General features: G+C 50.4%; 3 protein-coding genes across 5 annotated transcripts; 2 read left to right on the forward strand and 1 right to left on the reverse strand.

Annotated features, from left to right (window-relative positions):
• The first annotated feature begins 1,030 nt into the window (after window positions 1-1,030).
• CD27 (CD27 molecule) lies at window positions 1,031-7,762 on the forward strand. 2 transcript variants are annotated; one of them, XM_054443700.1, is made up of 7 exons: window positions 1,085-1,308; window positions 1,501-1,637; window positions 2,223-2,299; window positions 6,215-6,405; window positions 6,594-6,683; window positions 6,945-7,064; window positions 7,318-7,442. In XM_054443700.1, the coding sequence occupies exons 1-7, from the start codon at window positions 1,173-1,175 to the stop codon at window positions 7,440-7,442; spliced, it is 876 nt and encodes a 291-aa protein (XP_054299675.1). In that variant the 5' UTR covers window positions 1,085-1,172. The 2 variants fall into 2 exon arrangements, with proteins under 2 accessions (XP_054299674.1, XP_054299675.1); XM_054443699.1 differs by lacking the exon at window positions 2,223-2,299 and having other exon boundaries at window positions 1,031-1,308; window positions 1,501-1,632; window positions 6,226-6,405; window positions 7,318-7,762.
• Window positions 7,739-18,594, forward strand: TAPBPL (TAP binding protein like). Its single transcript, XM_054443697.2, has 7 exons — window positions 7,739-8,357; window positions 9,111-9,341; window positions 9,491-9,760; window positions 13,720-14,058; window positions 14,981-15,283; window positions 17,146-17,229; window positions 18,326-18,594. The coding sequence occupies exons 1-7, from the start codon at window positions 8,294-8,296 to the stop codon at window positions 18,403-18,405; spliced, it is 1,371 nt and encodes a 456-aa protein (XP_054299672.1). The 5' UTR covers window positions 7,739-8,293; the 3' UTR covers window positions 18,406-18,594.
• VAMP1 (vesicle associated membrane protein 1) lies at window positions 15,279-27,000 on the reverse strand. 2 transcript variants are annotated; one of them, XM_054443701.2, is made up of 5 exons: window positions 26,839-27,000; window positions 22,504-22,630; window positions 22,124-22,282; window positions 21,183-21,234; window positions 15,279-17,139 (listed from the first exon to the last, which is right to left on the reverse strand). In XM_054443701.2, coding segments are annotated over exons 1-5 (384 nt in total). In that variant the 5' UTR covers window positions 26,841-27,000; the 3' UTR covers window positions 15,279-17,095. The 2 variants fall into 2 exon arrangements, with proteins under 2 accessions (XP_054299676.1, XP_054299677.1); XM_054443702.2 differs by lacking the exon at window positions 15,279-17,139 and adding an exon at window positions 18,529-20,775 and having other exon boundaries at window positions 26,839-26,996.
• Window positions 27,001-27,109: the final 109 nt, after the last annotated feature.

The raw sequence follows: 27,109 nt of genomic DNA on the forward strand, positions 1-27,109 counted from the left end.
CCCCATGACTCAAAGAGGGAAAAGTCTAGCTGTTTCCAATATCCCGAAATCAGTCTTGCTGGGAGAACTGGGAAAATAAAAAAGAGATGACCCCCGTAGGAAGCTACCTTTAATCCCAAGTGCCCAAGGCTAGGAGAGAAGATGCTCCAGGTGATCCAGGACACCAGTGGCTGACACAGCCAGAGGTGGGAAGGGGAGGATAAAGATGGCACAGAAGTGAGGAGTGAGCAAGGGTCTGAGAGGGAAGGCCATGTGAGCACTAGGTGGCACCCACATCAGAGACTGACATGAGGATTAAAGGAGAGCATAAGTGATCTGTAAGAGTGTGATAGAAGAGAAGCAGCTTTACGCCCCTTGCTTGCAATTCTGAGCATTCTGCAGCAAACTCGTTTGGCCATCAAACCAGACCTCAATTGAGACAAGGCTATTTAAGCTTCCTCCCAGTTGGTGTAAATATTCAATAGTTTTGCTGCAGAAATGTTGCGTTTGATTATGAGGCTACCCCAACTCCCCAAGGGTGTTTTGTGGTGCTAGTTTCTGTATAAACCTGAAAAATTCTGAATTCCAAAACTTATCTGACCCCCAAAGTTTCAGATAAGAGCTTGTGGACCTGTGCTCAATTCTGATTCTCCTTCCTTCTTTCAACTGTTGTCTGTGAAAGGAGGGATGCAGGTATGGGAGACAGGAGACATGCAAATTCGTTTGTAAACTGTGGACGGGGGGAGGGGGGGTGCTGGTGGGGGGTAATGTGGACACCTTTGTGCACAAGTGCATGAATAGGAGGGGTGAGCGACTATGTGTCCATCACCTTTTTGTCAAAGAAGCAGGAGTCAGTGGGCTACATGCTTCATGAGCAGGACAGGCGGAAACTAAGGAAGGCTCACATGTTGCAGGAGGCATGTTTGAAGAGCAGCAGGTCTGACAGAGTTTGCTCTTTAATACTCTCCCCAGCACACGGAAGGGGAAGGGGGTGGAGGTTGCTGCTATGAAAGAAAAAAAAAAAAAAAAACAGCCACAATAGAGCTTCTGCCTTCAAAGGTTGGCTTGCCACCTGAAGCAGCCACTGCCCAGGGGGTGCAAAGAAGAGACAGCAGCGCCGAGCTTGGAGGTGCTAACTCCAGAGGCCAGCATCAGCAACTGGGCACAGAAAGGAGCTCCCTGGGCAGGGAACCATGGCACAGCCACATCCCTGGTGGCTGTGCGTTCTGGGGACCCTGGTGGGGCTCTCAGCTACTCCAGCCCCCAAGAGCTGCCCAGAGAGGCACTACTGGGCTCAGGGGAAGCTGTGCTGCCAGATGTGTGAGCCAGGTAAGAGGGGGCCTTGGCAAGGGCCAGGTGAGTGGCGAAAGAGAGAGGACTGGAGTTAATACAGTAAATAGGCACAGGGTGAGACTGAGCTCAAGCAAGGAGGGAAATCCTGCAGCTGTGGGGAGGCACCACCTTGAAGAGGGCAGAGAACCAGCCCTTCTCAGGCCTTGATCCCTTACCCTTTTCTCCCAGGAACATTCCTCGTCAAGGACTGTGACCAGCACAGAAAGGCTGCTCAGTGTGATCCTTGCATACCAGGGGTCTCCTTCTCTCCCGACCACCACACCCGGCCTCACTGTGAGAGCTGTCGGCACTGTAACTCCGGTGAGGTGGGCAAGGGTGTGTAGGTGGGGACACTGGACAAGCATTTGGGGGAGCAAGGCTGGTGATGGGTTTGGGGGTTCAAGGAGGATGAGGGGGTCAAAGCTTTAGCCTTCTTCAAGGCTCACCGCAAGTGGAGCCAATGCTGGGAAATGGGGCACCCTAGGTGGGGCATGAATTAACGTGGGCAGACATCTAGTATTTCAGGGAAAGGGATAAATAGAATTTGATGGATTGGTGAGAATGGGTCTATGGATGGGATCAAGACAATAAAATGAGAGAAGTGGCTCTATGACCCCAGGTTTCGGGCAAGCAACCCCCAACCAATAAACTGACTGTGTTCCCAGAGTGCACATGTGTAGGTTGGCCATTGGGAATTTGGAATACATCTTTCTAAGGAAATAACAGAACAACCCAATAGGTAACAACCTTTTTTTGCACAAAAGCCAATTTGAGAAAATGAGTATGTATGTAGCCTGTGTTTTTATTCTATAGTTCCAAAAAAAAAGGTTTTTTTTAAACTAAGAAGTATAATATCTGCAGTTGTGCTTATGAATGCTGTTATTATTTCTCCATCTTCGCTACAATTTCAGAAACTACGGCCAGTATACACTAGAATAGCAGGCTTTAAAGTGGCCCCTTTGAACAAATGTTCTCTAGCAAGACACTTTTTTAGAACTAGGTAACTGTAACTATTAAACTGCATACTTGCAAAATGTGTTTGGTGTCACTGGGTCTCTTGGTACTGGGTTTTGTTTTGTTTAGTTTAGAGACAAGGTCTAACTCTGTCACCCAGGCTGGAGTGCAGAGGTGCAGTCATAGCTCCCCACAGCCTTGAACTCCTGGGCTCAAGCAATCCTCTTGTCTCAGCCTCTGAAAGTGCCAGGATTACAGGTGTGAGCTACAGTGCCTGGTGCTGTAAAAACAAAAACAAAAACCAAGACCGGATGTGGTGGCTCATGCCTATAATCCCAGCACTTGAGAGGCCAAGGCAGAAGGGTATTTGTATATTTTGTAGAGACTTGAGCCCAGGAGCTCAAGACCAGCTGGGCAACATAGTGAGACCTTGTCTCTAAAAAAATTGGCTGGTCATGGTAGTGCACCTGTAGTCCCAGCTACTTGGGAGGCTGAGGTGGGAAGATCACTTGAGCCCCGGAGGTCCAGGCTGCTTACACCACTGCACTCCAGGCTGGGTAACAGAGCAAAACCCTTTGTCACACACACACAAAAAAAGCCGGTGCAGTGGCTCACACTTGTAATCCCAGAACTTTAGGAGGCCAAGGCAGGCAGATCCCTTGAGCCCAGGAGTTCAAGAACAGTCTGGGCAACATGGCAAAACCTTGTCTCTACTAAAAATACAAAAAGTTAGCCAGGCGTGGTGGCGCGAACCTGTAGTCCCAGCTACTCAGAAGGCTGAAGTGAGAAGATCACTTGAGCCCAGGAAGTAGAGGCTGCAGTGAGCCGTGACCGTACCAGTGAGCAGAGTGAGACCCTGTTTCCAAAAAAAAAGAAAAAAAGAAAACAAAAGCTTTTCCATTGCAAATCAACCAAAGAGGAACATCTTTAATACACAAGAAATATTCTTCAGTCTACTTAACTTAAAAATGTAACTGTAATAGATGCTTTTCTCTTGGCAGCGGCCCCTGCAGGGTTGGAATTTTTCCTAGTCAAAACCCCCCTACTCACTCTGCAGACCCTTCCTGAAGGTCTTCGCCCCATACTGAGCCATCTTCAGTCCCTTCACTTGTTCCAAACCAGCCCAATCCATGATCCTTCTCTGGGAGCTCAGCCAATAGATCCCAAAGTACTGCAGCAGCACCTGGCTGCAGAAGGACCGCAGGAATTGCGGCCAGGGGTGAGAAGATGGGCGGGCTGAATGAGCTCGGCCCTCTCAGGGCCTTAGTGCTGGCATCTGTGAGATGAGGACATGCCTGAAGTCAGCCTGGAATTTTGAGCCCAGGTTATACCTGGTAAATAGAACTCCCAGGTCTCCGGATACTCACCACTGAAACAATAGCACCTCATTGTTTTTTTTGTTTGTTTGTTTTGTTTTGTTTTTTAATTATACTTTAAGTTCTAGGGTACATGTGCACAACGTGCAGGTTTGTTACATATGTATACATGTGCCATGTTGGTGTGCTGCACCCATTAACTCATCATTTACATTAGGTGTATCTCCTAATGCTATCCCTCCCCCTCCCCCAACCCCACGACAGGCCCCAGTGTGTGATGTTCCCCTTCCTGTGTCCAAGCGTTCTCATTGTTCAATTCCCACCTATGAGTGAGAACACCTCATTGTTTTTAACCTTCCCCAGCTGCTTTTTTAACCCCTCCATTTCCCTTTTAGCGGAGACCCTTGTCATCACTCCTCCCTACCACCAGTGCTCTCCCCTCCCGCACTGTCCCAGGCTTCCTCATTCTTCCCTTGCAGGACCTTATCCAACATGGCTCACAATTCCTGGGAAGCCATAAGGAAACCAAATTCTAGTAGCCACTCAGAGTCAGCATTCATTAGCAGGTCATGGGGCCATAAGGATGCCAAGAAGGAATTTGTCTCTCTGCTTGTCCTGACAAAAGGCATAAGTAGAAGAAAATTGTTAGGTTTGGTTATGACCTTTGACATTCTCCCTTTGACATCCTCCCTTTCTGCACCCCTCTTCCACCTGTCAGGGCACCTAGGACTCCCCGGGTCCCCACAAGCGTCTGCCCTAAGGCCCACCAGGCTTCCTTGCAGCCTGTCCCACATCTGGGTGTCACTGCCTTCCTCTGAATCACCCTCCTCTCAAACCAGTCACCAGCAAGCTCAGCCCAGCCCAGCTAGTGCCCTACCACCCCCGCCCCCAGGATAATTAACACCCAGCCACCCAGCATCGGACCCCTACACTTGACCAAAATGTGTATTTTAAAGGCAAATTCTCACGCCTATAATCCCAGCACTTTGGGAGGCCAAGGCGGGCGGATCACGAGGTCAGGAGATGGAGACCATCCTGGCTAACACAGTGAAACCCCATCTCTATTAAAAATACAAAAAATTAGCCAGGTGTGGTGGCACACACCTGTAATCCCAGCTACTAGGGAGGCTGAGGCAGGAGAATCACTTGAACTCAGGAGGCGGAGGTTGCAGTGAGCCGAGATCGTGCCACTGCACTCCAACCTGGGCGACAAAGCAAGACTCCGTCAAAAAAAAAAAAAAAAAAAAAGGCTAAGTAACTGTAATCAAGTAACTATTTATTATTTATTTATTTATTTTAGTGTATTCACAGGTTGTGCAGCCACCAACACTATCTAATTCTATAATATTTTCGTCACCCCAAAGAAACTCGTACCCCTTAGCAATGACTCCCCATTTCTTCCCCCCAACCACCCCCAGCCCCAGCCCCAGCCCCAGCCCCTGGGAATCCCTAATATACTTTGTTTTGTTTTTTGTTGGTTGTGTTTGAGACAGGATCTCATTCTGTCACCCAGGCTGGAGCGCAGTATCATGATCTCAGCTCACTGTAACCTCCGCCTCCTGGGCTCAAGCGATCCTCCCACCTCAGCCTCCCCAGTAGTTGGGCCTACAGGTGTGCACCACCACGCCCAGCTAATTTTTGTATTTTTTGTAGAGACGGGGTTTCACCATGTTGGCCAAGCTGGTCTCAAACTCCTGAGCTCAAGCAATCCACCCACCTCGACCTCCCAAAGTGCTGGGATTACAGGCATGAGCCACTGCACCTGGCTATTTTCTTTCTTTTTTTCTTTTTTTTTTTTTTTTTTGAGACGGAGTTTCACTCTGTTGCCCAGACTGGAGTGCAGTGGCCTGATCTCGGCTCACTGCAACTTCCACCTCCCGGGTTCAAGCAATTCCCTGCCTCACCCGGCTATTTTCTATTTATTGATCTGGTGCTGGTTACGCCTGTGAGCCAAATTTGTATAAATTCTTAAGCTTTACACTCATGTGTGCCTCTCTGTACGTATATTACACTTTAATTAAAAGTTATTAAAGTATTGGGGCAGAGCACAGTGGCTCATGCCTGTAATCCCAACACTTTGGGAGGCTGAGGCTGGTGCATCACCTGAGGTCAAGAGTTTAATACCAGCCTGGCCAATACGGTGAAACCCCATTGCTACTAAAAATACAAAAAATTAGCCAGGTGTGGTGACGGGCACCTGTAATCCCAGCTACTTGGGAGGCTGAGGCAGGAGAATCGCTTGAACCCGGAAGGCAGAGGTTGCAATGAGCCAAGGTCATGCCATTGCACTCCAGCCTCGGCAACAAGAGCGAGACTCCATCTCAAAAAAATAAATAAAAAATAAAAAAGTATCAGGGAGTACAACAGAAAGTTATATAAGCTCTTTCTACTTTTCATGGTTTCTATGTCTGAACCCATGAATCTTCCTTCTGAAAGGTCCAACTTTCTTCTTTAATAACAACAATAATGGCAAAGGCACTGGGGGACCGTGAGCAAAGGGCAGGCCTTTGCAGGGGTGGGAATGGAAAGGGAAGCACGTCCCTAGAGGTGGGCCTGGGATAGGGGTTGGGGGATGAAACAAGTGGACCTTGAAGCTCTCCACAGGTCTGAGTGTCCTATGCTCCCTGGTCCTCTCTTCCCCCAGGTCTTCTCGTTCGCAACTGCACCATCACTGCCAATGCTGAGTGTGCCTGTCGCAATGGCTGGCGGTGCAGGGACAAGGAGTGCACCGAGTGTGATCCTCTTCCAAACCCTTCGCTGACTGCTCGACCGTCTCAGGCCCTGAGCCCACACCCTCAGCCCACCCACTTACCTTATGTCAGTGGTAAGTTCCAGGCAACTCTCTGTGCCATCACGTGGGGTAGGGGTGATACCCCAACCAGTACTCCCCACGCCTACCCCTAGATAAGGTCAGCCTGTTTCTGCCTTCCCATCCCATCCAGTGCCTCTCAGGCCTTCAGATGTGCCCTATGGGGTTCCCTGCTGCTACTCATTCTGTCTCTGTTTTTCCAGAGATGCTGGAGGCCAGGACAGCTGGGCACATGCAGACTCTGGCTGACTTCAGGCAGCTGCCTGCCCGGACTCTCTCTACCCACTGGCCACGTGAGTTTTCTCCTTAATCCCCACCGCTAGAGAGAATGCATACAGGAGGGGCCAGGAGGGAAGCCAGACAGAAAGCTCCTAGGAGTAGGGATAAGAGGAGGGGAAAAAGCAGAGTCCACCATTTAGGAGAGGAGTTGGCCAACGGTGGCGGGTGGGATAGAAGGTGGGGGAAAGGGGAAAGGCAAGGTGACAGGAGGGCTGGGCTGAGGGAGCCAAGGGCTAGACCCTCCCCTAACCCCTGTGTGTCCCCTCCTATCACAGCCCAAAGATCCCTGTGCAGCTCAGATTTTATTCGCATCCTTGTGATCTTCTCCGGAATGTTCCTTGTTTTCACCCTGGCCGGAGCTCTGTTCCTCCATCAACGAAGGAAATACAGATCAAGTAAGAGGCAGAACACAGGTCTCCGGTCCTGCCCTTGCACCACACCCCACTGGCTCAACCCCACTGCCCACGCCTGGAATCTCACTGAAACCCACCAGCTCCACTTCACCAGCCTTGGTCCTACGCCTCCTCTCCCCTTAGCTGGCGTGCTCCTGACACCCCTCCCCCAAGCGCACCTGCCTCTGCCCATCTCCTTCTCCCGTCTCCCCCTGCCCCCACTGCTGGCCAAGACTCATCGGATCTCCTTCTGCAGACAAAGGAGAACGTCCTGTGGAGCCTGCAGAGCCTTGTCGTTACAGCTGCCCCAGGGAGGAGGAGGGCAGCACCATCCCCATCCAGGAGGATTACCGAAAACCGGAGCCTGCCTCCTCCCCCTGAGCCCGCACCTGCGGGAGCTGCACTACAGCCCTGGCCTCCACCCCACCTCGCCGACCATCTAAGGGAGAGTGAGACCTGGCAGCCACAACTGCAGTCCCATCCTCTTGTCAGGGCCCTTTCCTGTGTACACGTGACAGAGTGCCTTTTTGAGACCGGCAGGGACGAGGACAAATACGGATGAGGTGGAGAGTGGGAAGCAGGAGCCCAGCCAGCTGCGCCTGCGCTGCAGGAGGGAGGGGACTCTGGTTGTAAAACACACTTCCTGCTGCGAAAGACCCACGTGCTACAAGACGGGCAAAATAAAGCGACAGATGACCACCCTGCAGCTCTCCAGCTTCCTCTCTGAAATTCCAGTCCCAAAATCCAGGTTCCTGGCCGCCTCCTGGCTCAGGTCAGGATCTGGCAGAGGAGGTTTCTCAGCCGGTTATGTTGGGGCCTGCTCAAGGGCGGGGGTGAGAAAGGTCCCCAGGCTACTGTGGATCCTGTGTCTGACTCCAGATCCCCTTTTCCCACAGTTATATCTCCACTTTTTTGGGACAGGTGGGGAGCAAAAGGGTGCAGAAGTCAGGTCTTGAAATCACTTGGGGATTTCCGGGTGAGGTGGGTGGTGAGAAAGGAAATGGCAAGCAGGGCTCTGGCAGCTGCTGCAGATGGCTTCACACAGAGGCGGGCTGCCATCTTGCTCTAAGTGAAAGTGAAAGAAAAGTCGGCAGCAGAGGGAACACAGAAGAAACCTAAAGGCTGCGGGCTGCCAGGTGTGCTTGGAGAGCCCCCTTCTCCCGCCGGGCCTCGCAAGCAGCGTAGGACTGTGGAGAAGGGCGGTGGGCAAGGAGGGGACTCGAGCAGCCTCCATGGGCACACAGGAGGGCTGGTGCCTGCTGCTCTGCCTGGCTCTATCTGGAGCAGCGGAAACCAGTGAGTCTGGGAGTCGGGGAGAGCTGGCTCGGAGAAGAGCTACTGAAGCCCCAGGGTGCCACCCTCCCCGAGATTCCAGAAGAGCAAAGGGGCCGGGGATGACCCAATCGCCTTCTAAGCCCAACAGGGGAAAGGCTCAGCGGCTGGCAAAGGAAGGAACCAACAGTGTGTGTGGAGGGAGGGTGGGAACTCCACAGGGAAAATGCTAAAGAGGGGCTGCCTCTGTGGCTGTGGTCAGGATCCACTGTCCTACAGAGAGGGCACTGGCCTGGGAGCTGACACTTCAGAAGAGGAAAGGACTCCCCAGGAGAGGAAATCACTTGGAAGGCGACCTTGAAGGCGGGGGAGGGGAAGGCTACCCGAAATGGGAGAAAGCAGTGCAGGCTGTCAGTGCCCCAGCAGCGGTAACTGTCCAGTCTCCTCTCTGCGGTGGCACTCGCTTTTTTTCTGAGAATTCCTTTGACTGAAAAGATAGTCTTTCATTCAACAGTTGGAAATGCAAGTATAAACTCCCCTGAGCAAGGCAAATCCAGGACTTTAACTCTCACCAAGAAGTATTTGCTTGGACTAGCAGGTGCTCTCCAGAAAGCTGGTTTGGGGGCTGACGGGAGAATAGAGGGACACAGAGACAGCTAGGATCTTGGATGGCAACTTTTACCCTTTGATGACTCCACAGTTTGAGGGTGGGGGCAGGAAGCAAGTGTGGAGTAGCTTTCTGGGGAAGGGGGTGCTCACCCCAGCCTTTGTCTGCAGAGCCCCACCCAGCAGAGAGGCAGTGGCGGGCAGTGGACGTGGTCCTAGACTGCTTCCTGGCGAAGGACGGTGGGCACCGTGGAGCTCTCGCCAGCAGTGAGGACAGGGCGAGGGCCTCCCTCGTGCTGAAGCAGGTGCCAGTGCTGGACAATGGCTCCCTGGAGGACTTCACCGATTTCCAAGGGGGCACGCTGGCCCAAGATGACCCACCTATTATCTTCGAGGCCTCAGGTAAAAGCCTTCCACCTATGTCGTTGGTCCTCCCGGGCTCCCTCCACCAGGACAGCCCGGATCCCGATTACAGCCACACATACTGCCTCCTGTTGGCCCCAGTGTTCTCATTCTAATTTGCCCTCCGTGTGTGCCCTGCTTCTCCCCAGTGGACCTGGTCCAGATTCCCCAGGCCGAGGCCTTGCTCCATGCTGACTGCAGTGGGAAGGAGGTGACCTGCGAGATCTCCCGCTACTTTCTCCAGATGAAAGGGACCACTGTGGAGACAGCAGCTTGGTTCATGGCCAACGTGCAGGTCTCTGGAGGGGGACCTAGCATCTCCATGGTGATGAAGACTCCCAGGGACGCCAAGAATGAGGCTCTCTGGCACCCGACGCTGAACTTGCCCCTGAGCCCCCAGGGGACTGTGCGAACTGCAGGTAAGAAAATGAAAAGCAAGGCCAGGTGTGGTGGCTCACACCCGTAATCCCAGAATTTTGGGATACCGAGGCCGGTGGATCACCTGAGGTCAGGAGTTCGAGACCAGCCTGGCCAACATGGTAAAACCCCGTCTCTACTAATACCAAAATTAGCATGGTATTAGATTACAGGCATGGTGGCGGGTGCCTGTAATCCCAGCTACGAGAGAGGCTGAGGTAGGAGAATCGCTTGAACCCGGAAGGCAGAGGTTGTGGTGAGCCGAGATCACGCCATGGCACTTCAGCCTGGGCAACAAGAGCGAAACTCCATCTCAAAAAAAAAAAAAAAGAAAGAAAAGAAAAGCAAGTCACAGAAAGTTTGGCTTTTCTAAAGTGGTAAGATATGGGGGACAGAAGAAGGAAGGGAACAAATCCACCTCCATCCACACTAGTCACCTCAGGACACCCCTAGGCCTTGGTCCTTTCTTCCTAAAAACCCCTGAGTCAGGCCAGGTGCGGAGGCCCATGCCTGTAATCCCAGCACTTTGGGAGGCCGAGGCAGGTGGATCACCTGAGGTCAGGAGTTCAAGACCAGCCTGGCCAACATGGTGAAACCCCCTCTCTACTAAAATACAAAAATTAGCCGGGCATGATGGCAGGTGCCTGTAATCCCAGCTACTCAGGAGACTGAGACGGGAGAATCACTTGAACCTGAGAGACGGTGGTTGCAGTGAGCCGAGATTGCGCCATTGCACTCCAGCCTGGGCAGCTGAGTGAGACTCCATCTCAAAAACAACAACAACAACAACAACAGTAACCCTGAGTCCACAAGAGAATGCTTCGCAGCCCCTACCTGAAGGTCCAAGCACACAGACAACCTGTGTTATTTCCAAAATGGAGATCGTTCTCATCTCACTGGGCTGCCGTGAGGAAATAAGACACATGATGCTATTCTGTTCATGGGCGCTGTCCACTGTAGTCTTATTGAGCCAAAACCCAGTTTTCTCCCAGTGAAAGGCTAGGCTGCTCTGGTGCTTCAGGGGTAAAGCTCAGGGATGCATCGTTTGTTCATTATCTTATTAGTAAACCCAGTACTTGCCTTCTCCAGCTCAGCACATCCTCGAGGGCACAAGAAATTGAGAACATGATGACAGGGTTCCCCAGAGCCCATTAATCCAGTACTCTGTGCCCTGCTTCTTTGAGTCTCCAAGAAGAGACAGCCAAGTCCAGAGAAAATTAGGGGCAACCGTCCTATCCTTGGAAAACCCCAGAACACTCTAACCTCTCTGTGGTCCAACCTAAATCTATCCTGACACATTAGAAAAAAAAGGTCCTCATGTCTTTCCAGTGTCTACCATACTCCTGGCATGCGTAGGTATTTCTCTCTTTTTATTCCAAACCTACAAAAAAAGGTGAAATAATAATATAATGAACACCTATATACCCTACACTTAGATCCACCAGTTGTTACCAGTTTGCCACATTCTCTCCCCCGACTCCTCATGTGTGTATATGTGTATGTGTGTATTTTCCTCTGAACTGAGAGTAAGTTGCAGAAGATAACGCTTGAACCCCAAATGCTCCCATCCATAGCATGTATTAGTTTACAATGAAGGACAAGGATGTAATCCTTCATAGTTACAAAACCATCATGTCAGAAACAAACCGAAGTGGGGGAGTAGTCTACCCACAATGCAGGCAATAAGGGAGTGCACACTGTAAAACATTTCAGAACAATAATAAAATCAGCTAAAAGTCAGATGGCTTTATAGTCTCACCATCTCCCAACATTGGCAATTCTGAATATTATCAGTGATAAAATACTCCTCCCTGCTAGGGCAGACTGTCCCTATCCCCCCACACCACTGCCTAGTATGCCACGGATCTTCCTACTTTCAGATATTTTTTTTAATTGTTACGATAATAGTCTCAACTACAAAGTCCAGGGCATGCTGGTGCACACCTGTAGTCCAGCTACTCAGGAGACTGAGGCAGGAGGATTGCTTGAGCCCAGGAGTTTGAGTCCTGTCTGGGCAACATAGTGAGACCCTATTTTTTTTTTTTTTTTTGAGACAGAATCTCGCTCTTTTGCCCAGGCTGGAGTGCCGTGGCACTATCTCGGCTCACTGCAAGCTCCGCCTCCTGGGTTCACACCATTCTCCTGCCTCAGCCTCCCGAGTAGCTGGGACTACAGGCGCCCGCCACTGTGCCCGGCTAATTTTTTGTATTTTTAGTAGAGACGGGGTTTCACCGTGTTAGCCAGGATGGTCTCGATCTCCTGACCTCATGATCCGCCCACCTCGGCCTCCCAAAGTGCTGGGATTACAGGCGTGAGCCACCGCGCCCGGCCTTTTTTAACAGAGTCTCATTCTGTCTCCCAGGCTGGAGTGCAGTGGCACTATCTTGGCTCACTGCAACCTCTGCCTCCCAGGTTCAAGTGATTCTTGTGCCTCAGTCTCCCAAGTAGCTGGGATTATAGACGCCCACCACCACACCAGCTAATTTTTGTATTTTTAGTAGAGATGGGGTTTCACCAAATTGGTCAGGCTGGTCTTGAACTCCTGACTTCAGGTGATCCACCCATCTCAGCCTCCCAAAGTGTTGGGATTACAGGTGTGAGCCACCATGGCCAGCCTAAGACCCTTCTCTTTAAAAAATAATTAATTAAATGTCTCCAAATTCAAATTTCTCCACTTGTCCCATTTTTTTTTTTTTTTTACTGCTTTCTTTTTCTAAGTACACAATTCAAACAAGAATCATGCAGTGCATTCAGTTGTGCTGTTCCTTGTTTTAATCTAGAACATCTTTCATAGAATTGACATTTTTGAAGGGTCCAGGCTAGTGTTCTTGTAGAGTATCCCAACATTTAGATTTGTCTGATTGTTTTCCTCATTTCCTCATGACTGGATTTATGTTAAGCATGTTTGGCACAGATACTACTACCACATGCTTTTTTTTTTTTTGAGATGGAGTTTCGCTCTTATTGCCCAGGCTGGAGTGCAATGGCTCGATCTTGGCTCACCACAACCTCCGCCTCCTGGGTTCAAGTGATTCTCTGCCTGAGCCTCCCAAGTAGCTGGGATTACAGGCATGCACCACCACACCCAGCTAATTTTTGTATTTTTAGTAGAGACGGGGTTTCTCCATGTTGGTCAGGCTGGTCTCGAACTCCTAACCTCAGGTGATCCACCCACCTGGGCTTCCCAATACCACGTGTTTTTTTGTTTTTTACATTTTTTTTGAGACGGAGTTTCACTCTTGTCGCCCAGGCTGGAGTGCAATGGCGTGATCTTGGCTCACTGCAACCTCCACCTCCCGGATTCAAGCAATTCTGCTGTCTCAGCCTCCCGAGTAGCTGGAATTACAGGCACCTGCCACCATGCCCGGCTAATCTTTGTAGTTTTAGTAGAGACAGGGTTTTACCATGTTGGCCAGGCTGGTCTCAAACTCCTGACCTCAGGTGATCCACCCACCTCGGCCTCCCAAAGTGCTGGGATTGCAGGCATGAGCCACCGCACCCAGCCACCACGTACTTTTTAAACTATTGTTTCTAGTCTTCACAGCATCCTTGCTTAAGCAGGTGAGCTTGGTAACACCAAGTGACTTGTCAAAGGTCACGGAGCCAGTAAGTGGAACAACCAGGGTTTCAGAGTTTTTTCTGCTACTCTAGTAGTTCTTACCTGAACATTGATGGTAACTCTTAATTTTGCATGTGTATTTTTCCTGGTGGGAGATCCACAGCTTTCACTAAATTATCCTAGGGTAAGTGATCCCAAAATGGTGATGGCCATCATGTGTACCATGCTGCCTTTCCAGAGCCCCATTTCTTTGTGGTTCCATGTGACAGAAAATAAGCTCAACCGGCCTGTCAGGCGAGGAAGAAGAGGCAGGTGTATACCCACAACATGCCCACAGCTTGGAGATCAGGTGACCTCAAGGAGGAAGTAGCCCACAAGTCACCCCTCTTTTCCTCTTCACAGTGGAGTTCCAGGTGATGACACAGACCCAATCCCTGAGCTTCCTGCTGGGGTCCTCAGCCTCCTTGGACTGTGGCTTCTCCATGGCACCGGGCTTGGACCTGATCAGTGTGGAGTGGCGACTGCAGCACAAGGGCAGGGGTCAGCTGGTGTACAGCTGGACCACAGGGCAGGGGCAGGCTGTGCGGAAGGGCGCTACCCTGGAGCCTGAGCAGCTGGGCATGGCCAGGAATGCCTCCCTCACCCTGCCCAGCCTCACTATACAGGACGAGGGGACCTACATTTGCCAGATCACCACCTCTCTGTACCGAGCTCAGCAGATCATCCAGCTCAACATCCAAGGTGAGGCCAGGACATGGTTATCCCAGGGAAGGGGATATAACATGTCTACTGGGAGCGTTTCCAGATTGGGACCCAAACGCAAGAATGATTTCCTGAGAAGCAGGCTTCAATCCCACAACTTAAATGCCATCTTCATCATGGAAGCACAGATGGCATCAGATAAGGAGTCCCGCTGGACTCCAGGATAATTCCACCAAGAGATTTCCAGCCCAGGATCCTGCTGCCCTGCTGTGGCTGGCTGTCTCCATCACCCCAGTCCTTTTGGACCACATCCTGAGGAGCAGCAGCAGCAAACCAAGGCAGAGCAGTGGAAGCGGTTCTGACCATTATCACTGCTATCCTTTAAAATCTCTGGCTTAGAGGCCGGGCGCGGTGGCTCACGCCTATAATCCCAGCACTTTGGGAGGCTGAGGCAGGCGGATCACGAGGTCAGGAGTTCGAGACCAGCCTGGCCAATATGGTGAAACTCCGTCTCTACTAAAAATACAAAAAAATAGCTAGGCATGGTGGTGCACGCCTGTAGTCCCAGCTACTCAGGAGGCTGAGGCAGAAGAATCGCTTGAACCCAGGAGGCGGAGATTGCGGTGAGCCAAGATCATGCCACTGCACTCTAGCTTGGGCGACAGAGCAAGACACATCTTAAAACAAACAAACAAACAAACAAACTGGCTTAGAATGACACTAAGAAGCCAGCCAATCTTTAGTTGGCTTTACTATCTATCAGTTTTCTGGAAAATGTAACCCCCCCAACTTACGGGTTGCATCCAGGTGGGCCCCTCACACACCCCCGCCTTGGTACAACACCAAGGGACACTGTAGCCTCCACAATCTACTCTCATCTTGGCAGGAAGAAAAGCCTTCAGGCTCCTCCACTGTCCCCAGTTAGATCTGTGTGTAATCTTATTCTTCATTCTTTCTCCAGCTTCCCCTAAAGTACGACTGAGCTTGGCAAACGAAGCTCTGCTGCCCACCCTCATCTGCAACATTGCTGGCTATTATCCTCTGGATGTGGTGGTGACGTGGACCCGAGAGGAGCTGGGTGGATCCCCAGCCCAAGTCTCTGGTGCCTCCTTCTCCAGCCTCAGGCAAAGCGTGGCAGGCACCTACAGCATCTCCTCCTCTCTCACCGCAGAACCTGGCTCTGCAGGTGCCACTTACACCTGCCAGGTCATGCACATCTCTCTGGAGGAGCCCCTTGGGGCCAGCACCCAGGTTGTCCCACCAGGTACTGGGAGTGTCCTCCTTTTCCCCACCTCCACACTAGGGCTCATGGCTCTCCTGCCCCAGCTCATCTATGGCCTTGTTCTGCTGCCCATCCATTTTGTTCATAGCCCTGGCTTCATGCTCCTGCCTCTGCTCCTGGCTGTCTTTCCCAAGGCGGCAGCTGCCACAGGTTCTACCACACATCCCCTGAGACTTCATTATACTCCAGCCTCCAGGGTGCCAGGCAATGTGCTTAAGGCTGGAGATGACAGATGAATAATTCCTGATCATGCCCTCCAGGAGCTTAGTCCAGTAGACAGAGAAGATGGCATTTGAGCCAAGTTAACTAGCATAGAGGGAAGGGAACACTCAAGATAGAAACAATAGCATACATGAAAGCCAAATCATAAAACAGCCTAAAGAGAATTTGGAGAATTGCAAGTAATTCAGCACAGCTAGAGCCTAGGGTATATGGAAAAAGGGAAAGTGGCTCTGAAGCTTCAGAGGTAATTCTATTTATTGAGCATTTACATGAATCAAGCACTGTAGAAAGCACTTAAATGTATGATTTCATGGATCATGACTCCCATTTTACAGGTGAGTAAACTGGCATTTGCAGATGTCAATGAATTTGCCCAAGGTCACCTATCAATCAATGGTAAAGAGAGAATGTGAAAAACAGGCAACCGGATTCCCTTTACGGGCTTAATTAAACCCTGTGGATCTCACTGGGCCTTCAAGCTGGAACTTCCTGAGAGCCATAGCATGCTGTTGAAAGGTTTTATTTATTTATTTATTTATTTTATTTTACTTATTTTTTTGATACAGAATCTTGCTCTGTTCCCCAGGCTGGAGTGCAGTGGTACGATCTCAGCTCACTGCAACCTCCACATCCTGGGTTCAAGCCATCCTCCTGCCTCAGCCTCCCGAGTAGCTGGGATTACAGGCACGCACCACCACGCCTGGCTAATTTTGTGTTTTTAGTAGAGACGGGGTTTTGCCATGATGGCCAGGCTGGTCTTGAACTCCTTACCTCAGGTGATCTGTCCGCCTCGGCTTCCCAAAGTGCTGGGATTACAGACATGAGCCACCGCACCCTGCCTGTTGGGAGGTTTTCAACAGGAAAGGGACAGGAAAGAACGCGCAACTTGAAATGGAAACATGCAGGAGCACTGGGCATTATTTGGTCGCTCATTAGACTGTGAACTTCCCCAAAACTGAAGTTTCACCTCAGCTCACATCATTCCCCAACTATTTACAAAATCCCAGTTAACTGGTGGTTTTTTGTTTTGCTTTATTTTATTTTGTTTTGTTTTGAGATAGGGTCTCACTCTGTCGCCCAGGCTGGAGTGCAGTGGCACGGTCTCGGCTCACTGCAACCTCTGCCTCCCGGGTCAAGTGATACTCCCACCTCAGCCTCCCAAGTAGCTGGGACCACAGGCACACACCGACACGCCCAGCTAATTTTTTGTATTTTTGGTACAGACAGGATTTCACCATGTTGCCCAGGCTGGTCTTGAACTCCTGAGCTCAAGCCATCCACCCACCTCAGCCTCCCAAAGTTCTGGGATTACAGGCATGAGCCACTGTGTCCAGGCAAGTTAAGTGTTAACGAATAAACCAACCTAAATCTCACTTGCAAAGCAATTTTTAAAACCTTGTCCTCAGGTGGAAAGAGGTAGAGAATTCTGTGTGGAGTAACCCACAAGTATCCAGCAACCTTGAATAAGTACAAATGCTGCTGGGTGCCTTGTTCCAGGCTCCTCAATCAGGGACTCACACACACTCCTTTGCTCCTCCTCCCTGGGGTGGACACTGCAGATGGGGGCTCAGCTCATGATTCCTGTGCACGATGATCCCTGCCCACGTTGCTCTCACCTACAGAGCGGAGAACAGCCTTGGGAGTCATCTTTGCCAGCAGTCTCTTCCTTCTTGCACTGTTGTTCCTGGGGCTTCAGAGACGGCAAGGTAAGAGCCTGGGTGCCCTTGGCTCTGGCCCTGGCCCACCTCACCCACTCTAACCACCTCCTCACCCAGACCAGGGTGGAAGCCCAGATGCCCCAGTCTCCAGCCACCCACCCATCACAGCCTCCTGCTTTTGAGTTTGCCCTAAATGAAAATGAAACCAGACGTGTTCCCACTTGTTTTCTCCTAGCTGCCTCACTAAGGTCTGTCACTCTCCTGCCTCAGAGTAGAAAGAAAGAGTAGTCACGTGCTCCCAGGAGGACCCTAAGTCAAGTCACAGAGCTAAAAATGCATGAAGGTGGCACCAGCTCACAGGGCACTGGGCCTGGCTCTGCAGAGACCTCTGCCTTCCTTCACTTTGCACCCTGGGCTCATGCACCAAGGCAGAGAACAGGAAGAAGTGAGGGGACAAGAAGAAGGCAGAATGTCCAGATGGAGGTTAAGACCAAACAGCCAGGTTAGTGGTGTGATGGTAGGAAAACAAAGCTGGAAGAAATGGAGAAGGAACAAGTGAGGGACATGAGGCACGGGCTGGGGCTAGGCTACCCCTCCCAAACTCAGCTCTGTCAAAATAAAAGCCCCTTGTGTCTGCTGCGACCAAGTTTTTCCACTTTCCTGTCTTTCTCCACACTGGTCCCAACTGAGCCCTGTCCCCAAGCCTAGCAGCTCCAACTTGCAAAGTGTTTAAGTATGAAACAAAGGCCCTCAGAGGCACCCCTGGGGCTCCATCTCAGTTGCATCTCAGCTGCGATTAGGGTTCTGCTCCCTCGAGTAACTTCTGGGAGTTTCAGGATACCTGCAAATGCCTCACTCCCTCAGCTGCAAGGGAGAGACTTCTCCTTTTATTCGTTTCTAAAATGTGCCTGGTCAATACGGTGGAACTCAGCATACCAAAACTGTACGTGAAGATGATGGGGAAAAGGGGGTAAGGGGGTGTTCACTGACAGCCTTATCTGGGCACATCCCCTGGGACAGGACAAGCAGGCCAAGGACCTAGGAAGGAGCACAGGAGGCAGATGGAAGAGGCCTGAGGGAACCTGTGTTTGTTTGCCAGTGTGAGATGCCCTCGCAACTTCCTGTCTTCACTTCCTTTCACCAGCACCTACAAGAGTTGGGCTGCTTCAGGCTGAACGCTGGAAGACCACTTCCTGTGCTGACACACAGAGCTCGTCTCCATGAAGACCGCACAGCGTGTGTAAGCCAGCCCAGCTGACCTAAAGCGACATGAGACTACTAGAAAGAAACGACACCCTTCCTCCCAAGCCCCCCCGGCTACTCCAACCCAAACAACAACCAAGCCAGTTTAGTGGGAGCAATTTGTATTTTTTGCCTTTGCTCAGAATACATGAAATTGGTAAATATGCCACATGCCTTTGGTGGAAGTACAACTGCTCTTATTACTTTATACAAGTATGAGATCAAGGTTAGGAAAAAAAGACAAAGAGGTGATGACAGACACACAGTGGAAACCCCACATCGTCTCATGGCAAACCGAAGAGGGGGATGTGGGAAGCTCAGCTTCATTTGACTGCAAAGTCCCGGGGTTTACTTGCACGTTTGCTCATGCACATGGTTGGTGGGAGGGAAGGGGGATAGCAAAGACACACAGAAGAGGGTACAAGGTGGGTGAGAAAGAAAGTAGAAGGGCCAATACCCCCAAAGAACAAAGCCAACTACACCTGGTGAGCCTCAGAGGGACAGAAACCCAGGAATGATTCCTGTGATGGGGCTGGGAGAGCCAAGAGGACGGATTTGCTCCAGGCTTGGGACACATCGAGGACAGGAGTGGTTCTTCTCCAGCGGTGGCCCCCTGCATTAGGCAAGGAGGAGCCCAGAGGAGAGTGGAGACCTTCGAGGGGCCGTTGGGAGGGTACTGACTGCTTTCTTCCAGCTCTTCAGTCCCGCCCTTGGGCAGGACGAAGGGAATGTGGGAAACAAGGGCGAAGGGAAAGGAAGGATGGTTTTGCACAATGAAATGCTGCTGCATGGAAAGTGGGCATCCAGACCCTGCCTAGCATGGCCTCAGCCTCTTCCTGTTCGTGGACCGAGGGAAGAAGGAATAAAGGGCCATGGGCATTCTCCGCTCTGTTCCCAGCCTGCCCTCCTCCCCTTGCACCTGGGCTTATCCCACATTAATAGCCCATCCTGAAGCTCAGCAATTGCCCCGAAGATAGGCTGAGCAGATCCCATCCTCAGGTTCCACTGTCTATACACACAAACCATGCAAAGAGGAGGAAGAGAAAGGAGACAAAGTAGAATTCAGACAGGTAAGGGTGGTTCAAAGGGGAATATACTACAGGAAGAACAGAGAGGCGGCTCTCAAGGAGAGGGCCCCATGACAGCACAGCAATACACAAGCACACCTGTCACAGGCTGGCACGCCTCCCCCCAAGGTGGGGCTGGTGGGTCTACATGACTTCTCTGCATCCTGAGGATCGGCCGGGCCTCAGGAAGGACCTCTTGCCTCATCCCTGTCTTTGGCAAGTGCACGGGTGGTGTGGAGGAGAGAATTCCATGGGTGTCCAAAGATCTCACACTGCTAACACCCTCACGCTCCTTCATCAACAGAAAGAGAGGAACAGGACCCTCTTTAATGAGGGCAAGGAGTGGCTTCCTCTGAGCTTGTTACTTTCAAATTAAGCACTTGACTCACTGTTTCTCTATAACTAACAGGCAGTCTCTCTCTTTATGCCAACAATTAACTGGGAGCTAGGTGAAATTACTTGGCTAGATAAAACTACCGGCTAGATGAATTTATTTGGTGCCCTCATACAGAATGCTGTAGAAAATGTAAAGAAGAGAAAGCTCCTTCCAGCTAGAAGCACGTGGGACTGCTTTTAGGATGGAAATAAGTCCTGCTATTTTCACAATCCATAAGTGTTCTCCAGGCCTCTGGAGAACAAAGTAAAGTTATAAGATCCCCAAAGACACAGAAAATCTTGGACGAACAGATTAGAAATAACTACAAAAAATAAGTATCACTTTCGAAAAGGGTGCTGCACTGAAACCAAGTTGGACTTTGGTCCACCCCCAGGACGCTCTCCAGGTCTGGCCCAGGAGGGAAAGCTCCACATGACCAGGCAGCACTGAGTGAGCTGCCGTCTTCCCAGCCCCTCCCTAGCTCCTGCCAGTGGCCAGGTTTTCTAGGAGACACCATGGGCACCGATACTCTTCTCCTCCCAAGTCTGGGCAGCTTCATGGGTACTTCGCCTCAGCCACTCCCCTCCCTGCCCCTTCCCTTGGCCTCCAACTCTTTGGGGCTTTGGGGGAACTTGAGAGTACAGAAGAAGCAGGTGGGGAGGAGGCGCCAGCTGTTGCTCTTTAGGTAGTGACTTAGATTGTGCCACGAGCAGCATTTCTGGTGTTGAGGGACAGAGTGCAAATAAACGCAACGAAAAAGGAGGAATGGGTGATGGAGAAGCCTGGGCTGGAATGCAGGACGGTGGGTGGGGAAGTGTGTTGAGAGAGCAAACAGAGGGAAGAGGACATGAATGTGGATGGCAATGGAGAACAGGGAAGGGGTGGTACATTCTCAAGTAAAAAAGTAGACTGGACACAGGAATCAGGAAGTCCCAGACGGAAAAGAGAAAGAGACAGGAGAAAACAAGAGGGCAAATTACACCAAGTTACCAGACATTCAGGTCTTTCCATTGTTAAGTGCCCCATCCCCATGGTCTCCCTCCAACCCAAGCCAGTGACACACAGCATAGCCCCACTTCCTCAGAACAGGAGGCGCCGTCTCCTTGCAATGCCTTGCAGGGGGAAGGCTTGTCCATCAAACAAATCCCTTGTCTCTGCCCTTCCCCCCTCCCGAACCAGGTGATGATCCCATAGCAGCGGTCTCCATACCTCAGTCAGAGCAGCCCCACTCCCCAGGCAGGCAGGCAGGCAGGCAGGGAGAAGACTCCAGGACCTTCCCACCTCTTCACCCCACCAGCAACTTCAGCGATACTTACTTACAATAACTACCACGATGATGGCACAGATGGCTCCCAGCATGATCATCATCTGAGGAAACATGGACAGAAAATGAGCCCTTGGATTTCGGGAATGAGGAAAAAAGCCACATCTCTAGTGGGAAACAGAATTCCCTCCATCCTTGGGACAGTGGAAAAAACCACCCATCACCCAGGAGATCTGCAGGCCTCTTAGAGAGGCCCTACCCTTTGGCTTCCCAGGGGATCATAACCGCAGTATGTCTGTATCTTTTCAGATTCATCACAGGACCTGCATGGAGCTCCTTTTTGCTTAGTTCCTGGTGTCTTGGGGCTTTAGAAGGCATTCCAATAGAGACACAGACTCTGGATATTTAACCAATTAGTTCAATTTTCATTGTGAAGTGTTCAGCTCATTCTCAAAAGTTGCAGTTATTTAACAATATATATTTCAATCTGAGAAAGCTGATTTAAAAGAAAAATAAAAAAGTGTATATATATGTGTGTATATATGTGTGTGTATGTATATATAAGTGTATATATGTATATATAAAAAAAGTATATATATGTATATATATGTGTATATATAATGTGTGTGTGTGTGTGTATATATATATATATATGCCTGAGCCATTGTGCTGATGTTGGGTATGTCTGAAGATGAGACAGGTGAAAATTTCTGCAGGCAACTCCTTTGAGGAAAAGCTCCTTAACTAACCATTCCAAACTCCTCAGGGTATCACTTTTTCCCTGATAGCGGTTCTGAATACTCTAGCCTACCCTGGTGGCCAATTCTGGGTAATGCAATCTCAAGAGGAGGCTTTCCAGATTTCCTCCCAAGCGTTATGCCGGTCAGAGAGATCCTGCACCATTAGAGGGAAGAAATGTAGAAGCTGAGGGTTTTCTTGCCTTCTACCAGTGGAAGCTCAGGAAAAGATGGAGGAGGGGACAAGAAAATTCACCTTGCAGTTTTTCCACCAATACTTCCTCTTTAGCTTTGCAGCACTGCTCTCAAATTGTGATGCTCCTGCCTGCAAGGCATCAGCTCGGTCATCCAGCTCTGACAGCTTCTGGTCCCTCTCCAGGACCTTGTCCACGTTCACACGCATGATGTCCACCACCTGAGGAGGGCATAGAAACAAAGCTGCTAAGCTTCCTGCCAGAGACAGAGGAAACGACAACCAGAGAATCACAAGTCTGGCCCTGTGCAACTCTAAAGGGTGCTTTGCCTGTCAGGGCCTTTGACTATTCTCCTGTGAAAAAAGGAGAAAAGATAAGAAGTTCCCTTTTGTTTCCAAACTCCTAGATTTGGAAACTTTCAGAGAAAAAGCTATCTACCTACCTCCTCCACTTGTGCCTGGGTTTGCTGTAGTCGTCTGTTACTGGTCAGGTTAGGAGGAGGGCCAGGGGGACCCCCACCTGGGGCAGTCCCTTCTGTCCCTTCAGCAGGTGGCTGAGCTGGAGCAGACCTGTGGAAAGACATGTGCAGAGTACACAAAGTGACCAAGACAAGAAAGGAGCTGGGCGTGGTAGCACACACCTGTAGTCCCAGCTACTCAAGAGGCTGAAGTGGGAGGAGCGCTTGAGCCCAGGAGTTCGAGGCCAGCCTGGGCATCATAGTGAGACCTCATCTCTAAAAAAACAGACAAAAAGAAAGGACTCACATGCATCCTCACCCCAAACCACTTAAACAATTATGATTAGACTATACAAAACTAGAATGGATTCTCGCTCGTTGGCAATATGAAGTAGGGAGACGCAGCGTAGAGGCAAGAAGTAAAAGATGAAAGACTCTGCAACAACATTTGGATGGGGTTCAGGGACATCCAGGATGGCATCAAGACATCTTGTCTGGGGCTATCCTTTGACCCAACTCAAACAAGTCCTCTGCCATGACGGCTACAGGGACATATGACCTAGCCGTGTCCTAAATGGCATTTCCCCGCTGATATGGTTTGGCTGTGTCCCCACCCAAATCTCAACTTGAATTGTATCACCCAGAATTCCCACATGTTGTGGGAGGGACTCAGGGGAGGTAACTGAATCATGGGGCCCATCTTTCCGGTGCTATTCTCGTGATAGTGACGAAGTCTCATGAGATCTGATGGGTTTATCAGTGGTTTCTGCTTTTGCTTCTTCCACATTTTCTCTTGCTGGGGCCATGTAAGAAGTGCCTTTCACCTGCCGCCATGATTCTGAGGCCTTCCCAGCCATGTGGAACTGTAAGTCCAATTAAACCTCTTTTTCTTCCCAGTCTTGGTTATGTCTTTATCAGCAGCATGAAAATGGACTAATACAGTAAATTGGTACCAGTAGAGTGGGGTGTTGCTGAAAAGATACCCAAAAATGTGGAAGCGACTTTGGAACTGGGTTAACAGGGAGAAGATGGAACAGTTTGGAGGGCTCGGAAGAAGACATGAAAATGTGGGAAAGTTTGGAACCTCCTAGAGACTTGTTGAATGGCTTTGACAAAAATGCTGTTAGTGATATGAACAATAAGGTCCGGGCTGAGGTGGTCTCAGATGGAGATGAGGAACTTGTTGGGAACTGAAGCAAAGGTGACTCCTGTTATGTTTTAGCAAAAAGACTGGCAGCATTTTGCCCCTGCCCTAGAAATTTGTGGAACTTTGAACTTGAGAGAGATAATTTAGGGTATCTGGCAGAAGAAAAGATGCAGTACTAAAGAAAAAAACCATTTTTTTTTAGAAGAAATTCAAGGCAGCTGCAGAAATTTGCATAAGTAGCAAGGAACCTAATGTTAGCCCCCAAGACCATGGGGAAAATGTCTCCAGGCCATGTCAGAGGCCTTAACAGCAGCCCCTCCCATCACAGGCCTGGAGGCCCAGGAGGAAAAAGTTATTTTGTGGGCCAGGCCCAGGGTCCCCATGCTGTGTGCAGCCTAGGGACTTAGTGCCCTGTGTCCCAGCCGCTCCCACTGTGGCTGAGAGGGGCCGATGCAGGGCTCGGGCCGTGGCTTCAGAGGGTGGAAGCCCCAAGCCTTGGCAGCTTCCACATGGTGTTGAGACTGCAGATGCACAGAAGGCAAGAACTGAGGTTTGGGAACCTCCGTCTAGACTTCAGAAGATGTATGGAAACGCCTGGATGTCCAGGCAAAAGTTTGCTGCAAGGGTGGGGCCCTCATGGAGAACCTCTGCTAGGGCAGTACAGAAGGGAAATGTGGGGTTGGAGCCCCCACACAGAGTCCCTACTGGAACACTGCCTAATGGAGCTATGAGATGAAGGTCACCATTCTCCAGACCCCAGAATGGTAGATCCACTGGCAGCTTGCACCGTGCACCTGGAAAAGCCACAGACACTTAACACCAGTCCGTGAAGAGAGCCAGGAGGGAGGCTGTACCCTGCAAAGCAGCCAGGAGGGAGGCTGTACACTGTAATGTCTGTCAGCTCACCCCTTTTTATATTCAAGTTATTGGTTATGGTTATTGGTTTATATGCCCAGTTATTGGGTTATGCTTCACACAAGATGAGGAAATCAGGGCTGCCATAAGGGCAGCTTGGAAAATCACCAAAGGCAAAGTCTATGTAGGTGGAGTGAGTCAGGACTGTTTGTTTGCTTTGTTTTTGGCAGAGAAAATGGGGGTTTCACTTAGATAGAATCTGGGGCCCAAAGCAATTACGTTAGTTACGGAAACTGTTCCAAGAGCATAGACAGGAAGCAAAAATGCTAGAAATTGTCCTCAATGTGCATGGATTATAGACATTCTGTCCCTTCCTTTTCTGGATTTGACAGAGTCTCAGATGACTCCCTTGGTTACTTACATCCCAAAGAGATCCTGGTTTACTGTACTATACACACAGAGAATGTTCTCTCATTCTGTACCACTCAAAGCTAGTGTGTGGTCTTCAAAACAAACTCCTCTCCATGTCCCAAAACATGGAGGCTAAACTCACCTCCTAAAGAATTCCTGGAAGTATAACCTAAGTCATGAGATGTTCACGGCCAAGGAAGCACCCACAGGCGGGGGGAGATCTCTCAAATTTGATGGAGAATAGAAATTACAGTAAGAACTCCTCAAACAGAAGCAGAATCTCACCAAATATACTTCACAGGAGCAGTCCAAGAGTAAATGCAACAAAAATGAAACCACAAAGTCACCAAAAAGGAAATTATTTGGCTAATTACAATAGAACTAATACCCAGAAGCTCCTTCTCCTTGATTAAGTGAATTTCTTTTAGTCTAAAAAGATAGAGAATAACTCCTCAGAGAGGCTATGGTAGCAGATTACACCTGACTCATTCCCCATTTAAAGAATCGCTTTTCCATTTCCCTCTAAGGTGCAAAGGAGGTAAAGCAAAGATAGATACAAAGTAATGGGAGCCATAAGACTCTTATCCTGCCACTGAGCTAGCTAAGCAATCTAGCTCTTGACTTAAGGCAGAAAATTCAATGAGTAGGTAGCAGCCAGTGTTGGAAGCAGTCCAGGATGGTGGCACCAATGACAAGATTAAGGTCAGAGACCTCGTGATGCCCCGCCAGCCACCACGATTTTTCTGTTGCCTTCTGTTCATCCCACATAGATACTATCTGGAAGCCCCCTCCCCAAAATGAAAACAACTGGAATTCTACGGCTTGCCCAAAATGCATAGAACACTCATATCTGGTTAAAACCATAGAAATCAAAAAGAAAAAGTGAAATGGCTATGAAGTATTTGCAAGGCCAGTTTCACTTACTACTTGTTGGGAGTTGGAAACACTCAGCAGTAAAATATCTAGGGATAATTACAACCCTTATGTAACACAAGTAAATCTTTCCCTTTTTTGTCACTTAGAGAAGCAACATAAATACATCTAGGACCAGGCCAGGGTAGTAATCAGAAAGAAAAATCTGTATTAGACATATTGACGTCTTGACAGAGAAGTACTTCATTTTTTAGCCGTAGTTTTCCCTCAGGATCTTGCGAAGGGGGTGATGTTGAAGACTGCTGGAGACTAAACTGTGTGTGTCGGAGGAAAGGGGGAAAGCTCAGCTCTCCCTATTTCTCCTCCAACTATTTGGTAAGACTCGGTGATAGAAAAACATCTCCTATATGAATGGCCTTGGTATGAACAGCCGCTTGGGATGACAGGCCACTATCCCACTACCCCTTGAGTCTTTCTGAGCTGCTCACCTGGTGCCAGAGAACTGACAGATAAGTTTCTGGAGCTTTGCTCACTGCCATGAGGGGAGCTAGACATCACACTTTGGGTGAGGGATAAACAAATCCAGAGATTGTAGGGCAACCCAAGTTACCAACTGGCAGTTGCACCCATGACTGTCTCTCCTGAGGCGCTAAGTAGTGATTTCGCCAGATGACAGAAATGCCTTTCGAGTCCCCTACCCAGTTGTCTCCATCCACCACCCCCAGCCCCCGCCCTCTCCGAGTCTCCACTATACCAAAACCAGAATGAGGCGCCACTCAGACGAGAGGAGAGGGTGCAAGGATTGTAGGACCCCTGCGCCCCTGCCTCGCCCGTGGGGTGCTAGCTGTGGCTGGTGCGAGAATGGGGTGCTGGCCCCCCTCCCTGGGGGTGGCCCAGTCCGGAGGCGGCGCCCGGTGGTAGCTCCCCGCGTTGCTGCAGCTGCTGCAATGCGCCATTTTCCGTCCCGCAGAGTCGGGAGCTTGGGGTGAGAGTTGTCAAGGAGGTGCCGAGCCCCCACACCAGAGTCAACTCACATTTTTCTGACAGAGTGAGTGAGGGTCTGTTCCTCTCCGGAGGCTGCGGCGAGACACCCGGCGAGGGACGCTGCGGCTGAAGGGGACGGAACTGCCGAGCTCCGCCTCGCGCTGACCACCCCGAGGTCTAGCTGCGGTGGAACTTACTGCAGCTGCCGCGCCGGCCCCCGCCTTTATTAGTGCTGACCACGCCTCCCGAATAACGGTGACAACCCCGCGGCCCAATCCATGCCCAGGACGGTCGCCCAGCGCTACAGGCCTAGCCCGCCCC

Source organism: Pongo pygmaeus, chromosome 10 (assembly GCF_028885625.2).
Source record: "Pongo pygmaeus isolate AG05252 chromosome 10, NHGRI_mPonPyg2-v2.0_pri, whole genome shotgun sequence".
NCBI lineage: Eukaryota > Metazoa > Chordata > Mammalia > Primates > Hominidae > Pongo > Pongo pygmaeus.